Here is a 6,126-nt window from a genome sequence, read left to right on the forward strand (position 1 = left end):
AGTAATGTACTTTCATCTTTGACTTCTATGATGAGATTCTGAGTTGTCGTGGTATTTTGTGTGGTAGGTGAATTATCCGAATAGTTGTTAGCGGAAGGAGGGGACATGTATGGTGTTTTGCAATTTTGAGCAGAGCAGATGCGTGTATAGCGTCAGTATGTCGTGTCAGAAAGAGGTTTACGCAGCTTCATAAACAAAAATGACAGGAAGTAATTGCCTCCTAGGTGATATTTAGAATGAAAATTCTATCTGCTTATCAGGGATGATGTAGAATTTGGCTCTTGGGAGAATCCTTGAAGAATAGTTAATCTGAATGCAGAAGTTGGTGTGAAGAATCAATGCTGTAAAATAAGTCGGGCGTGAATATGTAATTTTATATGGCTAGAGCTGGTGAGAGATAGAATTATAGGGCACTATTTAAAAGAAAATGAGAAGCATTCATACGTATTATATGGAATCACTAAAGAGTAAAATGTTGAACAACTAAGGTGATTTGGCTTGATTGGTGGAAAGATGCTTCCTTTGATGTTCCATGAGTCTTGCTGTTTTCAGGAATGGGAACGAGTCTTTGTTTGTAGGCTCGCGAGTTGGCTGCTGCTGGCGAGGTTTGAATCTCGTAGACTCGTGCGATGAATGGGCTGACGAAGACTTGACGCGTGGTTATGATGCTCGAAGATCTCGAAGATATGCAGTGTATAATTAGGATGTGAACCCGTGTAGAATGAAGAAATTACTGGGAGAGATGTGTGCTATGTGCATTCCTGTAAATACCTTTTTGGCGATGCATTTCTCTAGTGAGAGAAATGCAGAGAAGATGGACATCTTCGTAGTGGGATTGCCTCATAGTGGGATGCTGGATGATGCAGCGAAGAGGGGTTGCCTCTTAGTATGACGATGAACGATGCTCAGCGTGGAATTAGGAAGTGGCTATGTTCGGTCGGAATGTAGATCTCTGATGTATCTCCTCAGCACGTGGAATCCCGCTTGTCTGCCACCAGAATATAGGTTGTTTGACTACATTAGTTTGGAGGCGTTGAGATCAAGGCGTCGCTTGGGTTCTTTTCTTTATTGTAAATCTTGACAGTAGCGTAGTCGAGCCTAGTTTGGCTCGTGGCACTTAGGGAGCGACGAAGAGAATGAGTGTCGGTTGCCAACCTTATTTACAGTTCTATAAATATATTCCTTATGACTAAATTTATGTACAGTATAGAAGTGAACGTGAGCACCCATTATAATATATAGATACATATATACAGGAAATATACCTATATACAGAAATGTAGATGTGTAGTTCTATCTACATTATTAGGAGAGACATGTCTGAGTGTTGGAGAAGCAAAGGCAGAGTGGTGTCCTTTTCTTTTTTTTTTTTTTACTGATCTCTGATCTCAGTGTTCGCTCTACTTTCTACATACAATGCAATCTCCGAGGGAGACTCGGGAGGTTGCCAGATTACATATGTACAAGTAGGCTGTTGCCATATTCTGTTCGCTACATAAAAGGAAAGGGTTTGTCACGTCGGCTTTGGGGCGATGAAGGAGGCGCCAGCCAGTCGCTCTCTTGCATTGTAGTCGAGAAACGCGAGATCCTTTGAACCGCGCCGCTTCATTGTTGACGGGATAGCGCGAGGTTCAATCTGCGAAGGTGTCCGGAGCGTTGGCAGGAAAATTCGGGTCCTCTGGTCCCTTAGGGACAATAGACTGTCTCTTGGGAGGATCCGTGACAATGAAGAGTTGGTCGGAAAGACGTTGGAGTTCTGCTTGCTCTATATGTGCGTGTGCGCACTGGACATCGAAAGGGTTGATAACAAACATTATCTTATCAACGTAATGAATAATTTGTCGTAAGGCTATGGTTTGGCAATATTCCTGGTCGTCTTCGCAAGGCAGGTACCGTGAGTCACCCCATTTTTATTCAATATCCTCGCTGCAACCTCTGAAACCCCATTCACGCAAGGGACCGTTATCCTGGTTGTGGCTGTTTGTGTCTCGCCCCGGTCTATTTTTCTTCTCTGCGGCGCCGTCCTCCTTTTACTTGATTCGGGTAGCTATTAGCCCGGAATACCCTCTTCAACCTGCTTCTTTCCTCTTTCATCGACGCCTCTGTGGAGCAGACCCTCTCCGCCCTGTTCCACAACGTTTTCACCACGCCCTTCTTGTGGTAGATCGGGTGATCACTACCAAAATCTAGCAGTCGATCGGTATGCGTTGCCTTCCTGTACACGCTAGTGACCAAAATGTCACCCACGCGTTTCACCATTACGTCCATGAACGGTAGCTCGCCTTCTGCCTCCTTCTCCATCTCGAATTGGATAGCCTCATGCTTCCCATTGAGCTGTTCCAGGAACCCATCCACATCTCTGTCCTTCAGGATTACGAACACGTCGTCCATATACCGCGTCCACAGCTTCAATGATGTTGGTGCAGCGGACAAAATCTCATTCTCGAACTGCTGCATGTTGATCTCAGCCAGGATTACCAAAATTGGCGAGCCCATGGGGGTCCCAATTCTCTGGTGGTATACCGTATCTCTGAAATTAAAAAATGTTGAGTCTAGGCACAGATTAACCAACCTCATCAATTCACTGGTGGAAAGTTTTTCATTGTCCAGGTAACCCTGCGTTTTCTCCATCGCGGACAACACCGCCCGTTTCACGAGGTCCTGCGGTAAAGACGTGAACATGGACTTCACATCGAAAGACACCATAACCTCATCACTCTCCACTCTGACGTCTCGCACTTTTTCCAGAAATTCACTTGAATTTTTCAACATCCGTGTCGAGCTCACTACCAAGGGTCTAAGTCTTTTGGCCAGCACCGACGCTAGGTTGTATGTGGGGGACCCTCTGAAAGCAATAATTGGTCTTAAAGGCACCCCCTCTTTGTGTATCTTGGGCAGACCGTAAAATTTCGGAATGACCGAGTCCCCTGGCCTCATCCTCTCCCACTCCCTCTCCGTAATTAAGCGTCCTTCCTTTAGTTTGCGTAGCTCACCTTCTACCTTCTTCTGCAGCTTGGAGGTCGGGTCGTAAGGTGCAACCTCATAGGTGTTGCGGTCCTGTGGCAGCGTGGTGGCCTTCCGCTCGTAGTCCTTATTCAAAACGACGGTAGTCCGCCCCTTTGTCGCTGGAGAGAATAACAATTGACCGATCACGCCTTAGGCCCGCCAAAGCTTTCGCTTCCTCTGTGGTGAGATTGTGTCCATTTTTCTTTATGCCCAGCGCTCCCACAATCCGGATCCTGGCATCCTGTTTTTCATCCTCACTACATGTCATCAGGTTGATACCCACCTTCGTTGCCGCCGAGAACTCCTCGTTTTTCACACCTCCCTGCACATTAAAGTTAAGACCCTTGGACAAAATCCCGGACTCCTCCTCCGTAAGAGTTCTACTGGAGAGGTTTTCGACCCACCTACCTGGTGCCGGAGCCCCGGATCCTTCCAAACGTTTGAACCTCTGGTCCAGCACGCCTCGCTTGGACTTCGCATTTATGTATGTATGTATTGTATGTGTATGTGTGTATCTGTGCATGTATGTAGGTATTTATGTATGTATGTAGATGGTAGAATGGTCGAAGTTTTCAGTGGATAGATATCAATACAAACACAGGGTCTCTGTGTGTTTATTGGTTCTAATGTGTGTGTTTTGGAGCGACGGGAATGTTGATACAAGGAAAAAGGAGGGGAGATTTACCTTGGTTATGCAGATGGATATATGAGCCAGGAGCAATTGACTAGCGTGGTTTCTTGTTCTGCGGTCTAGGAGTAAGTGACGCGTCCCTAGCCTCGGTGACCTTCCTTGGGTTGCGGGCGTTGGGCCTCAGCCAATCATCTCCCCAGAGCAACAGTCACGTGGCCAAGCCACGCAGCTTGTGGGCGGGACTTGTGGCTGGCCGCTATGCTCAATCTCTTGGTCACGCTACAACAAAGAGCACAAAGAGCTTCCTTGTTCTACCAAATCTCGCCTCACCACATCCCTCCCCTCGTCAACAAAATCTACGCTCCTACAAAGAAAATGACGAGAGGGAAAAATTGGTGCATGCGTGTCTTAAGATGACAACTCAAGTGAGTTGCCCCCTTTGGACAACAATTGCACCAATTAAAAACTATTCACCAGCGACACAGGTATATATGAATATATTTTTTTTCTTTTATGTGGGGATCGATGATGTTCCTCTAACTCTCGGGACGCCTCGCCGACTTCCTCGCCATCCTCCCAGTGGGTGATGAGTTGGCTGCGGTGATCTGATGCTACCCCTCGTCGCGATACTCTGACTATTCGAAATTATTATTGTATCATTATTATTATTATTATTATTATTATTATTATTATTATTATTATTATTATTATTATTATTATTATTATTATTATTATTATTATTATTATTATTATTATTATTATTATTGTATTATTATTATTATTATCTTTGTTATTATTACCATTATATTATCATTACAAAGAATTACAAAGGGTTACAAAGGTGGAGCATGCCGACAGGAGACCTTTTGGTCCAATCTAGGTCGGATGCGAAAAAAATCATAATAATAATAAATAAATAAATGAATGAATAAAAACTATAATAATGTAAATAATAAATAAGATAAATAAAAAAATACATAGGTATAGTTAAATAATAAACAAACAGGTAAATAGTAAATAATAATAAATTGACATATAACTAAAGATAAATGAGAATCAAGCAAATAATGATAAACAAACAGACAAATGATAACAAAACAAATGAACAAACAATATAAAATACATGATAATCATTACAGTATCTTGCTTAGGTGTTTATCTAAATGATTCTTGAAGCTTCGAACTGAACTACATTCCACTTTCTCTGCAGGAAGTTAACTACACGGTTGGCGAAGTTGTTTCTACCCACTTCTAAAATTAGATTTATTTCCTGACAGTTTGAGACCATTGTTTTTTGTCTGATTCTCATTCAATGTGAAAATTTTGTCACTTTTGATGTCAATTTCCTTTATAATTTTAAAGACCACTATCAAGTCACCTCTGAGTCTACGCTTTTTTAGGGAAAACAGATTCATATGTCTTAGTCGATTTTCGTATGATTTATTTTTTATATTTGGAATCAATTTTGTGGCTCGCCGTTGTACTTTTTCCAATCTGTCAATGTCTTTAATGGGATTCGGTGACCATACGGAAACAGCATATTCCAAATGTGGACGAACTAACAGTTCATATAGCTTGTTAATGAGAGATGGACTTTTGAAGTCAAAAGATCGCGCAATCAGTCCTAGAATCTTATTTGCTTTCTCAGAGGCTGGAATACACTGCTTGGACGATTTTAGATCGTTACTGATAAATACGCCGATATCTTTTTCGCCATTCGCTTTTGTTAACGAATTTCCAAATAACTTGTAATCGTACTTACTGTTATTTTTACCTATGTGCATTACCTTGCATTTACTTGTGTTAGATTTCATTAGCCACTTTTCAGACCATTACTGTAATTTATCTAAATCTTGAATATCTAATTGATTTAAGTGATCATTTGCCACTCCGCACAGTTTTGTATCATCAGAAAATTTAGTCCATGGTCTATATAATTTATATATACTATAAATAGAAGTGGCCCAAGAACAGAACCCTGAGGAACTCCACTTGTAACATTTTTCCATCTAGAAGTTTTTCCATTTAAAATAATTCTCTGTTTTCGATCATTCAACCAATTAATTATCAGTCCAATTTAATAGGCTACCATTTATTCCGTGTGAAGCTAATTTAGTAAGTAGTCTTTCGTGGGGGACGGTATTAAAAGCTTTTGCAAAGTCTAGATATATTAAATCTTTATTGTTTCTTTTCTCATAATTCGAGATAACTGTGTTGTAGAATTCGAGTAAGTTAGTCACGCAAGAACGTTTCCATCTGAAACCATGCTGGCTATCATTTATCAAACGGTTACTTTCTAAATGATGTTCGATAGCATCTCTGATGATAGTTTCCATTATTTTTCCTACGATTGAAGTCAAACTTATAGGCCTATAGTTATTTGGTTTCTTTTTGACACCTTTTTTGAATATGGGAGTAATGTTAGCTAGCTTCCATTCTCTTGGGACATCTCCGGATATGATAGATTTCTTGAAAATTATTTCTAATGA

At 41.3% G+C, this 6,126-nt stretch overlaps 1 protein-coding gene across 1 annotated transcript; it reads right to left on the reverse strand.

The window, feature by feature from the left end:
* Positions 1 to 460: 460 nt before the first annotated feature.
* LOC143037307 (uncharacterized) lies at positions 461 to 2,937 on the reverse strand. Its single transcript, XM_076205441.1, has 3 exons — positions 2,035 to 2,937; positions 1,518 to 1,636; positions 461 to 677 (listed from the first exon to the last, which is right to left on the reverse strand). The coding sequence occupies exons 1-3, from the start codon at positions 2,935 to 2,937 to the stop codon at positions 461 to 463; spliced, it is 1,239 nt and encodes a 412-aa protein (XP_076061556.1).
* Between the last annotated feature and the right edge of the window lie 3,189 nt (positions 2,938 to 6,126).

The sequence above is a fragment of the Oratosquilla oratoria genome, chromosome 22 (genome assembly GCF_046742065.1).
Source record: "Oratosquilla oratoria isolate Oo_2021 chromosome 22, ASM4674206v1, whole genome shotgun sequence".
Lineage (NCBI taxonomy): Eukaryota > Metazoa > Arthropoda > Malacostraca > Stomatopoda > Squillidae > Oratosquilla > Oratosquilla oratoria.

Excerpts from the sequence above, each read along its gene's own strand:
- LOC143037307 (XM_076205441.1), bottom strand. The coding sequence starts at position 2,937 with ATGAGGCCAGGGGACTCGGTCATTCCGAAATTTTACGGTCTGCCCAAG. Across the intron at positions 1,637-2,034 it reads CTAATAGCTACCCGAATCAA|ATTGAACCTCGCGCTATCCC; the intron begins GTAAAAGGAGGA and ends ACACCTTCGCAG. Across the intron at positions 678-1,517 it reads TTCATCGCCCCAAAGCCGAC|ATCTTCGAGCATCATAACCA; the intron begins GTGACAAACCCT and ends CATATCTTCGAG.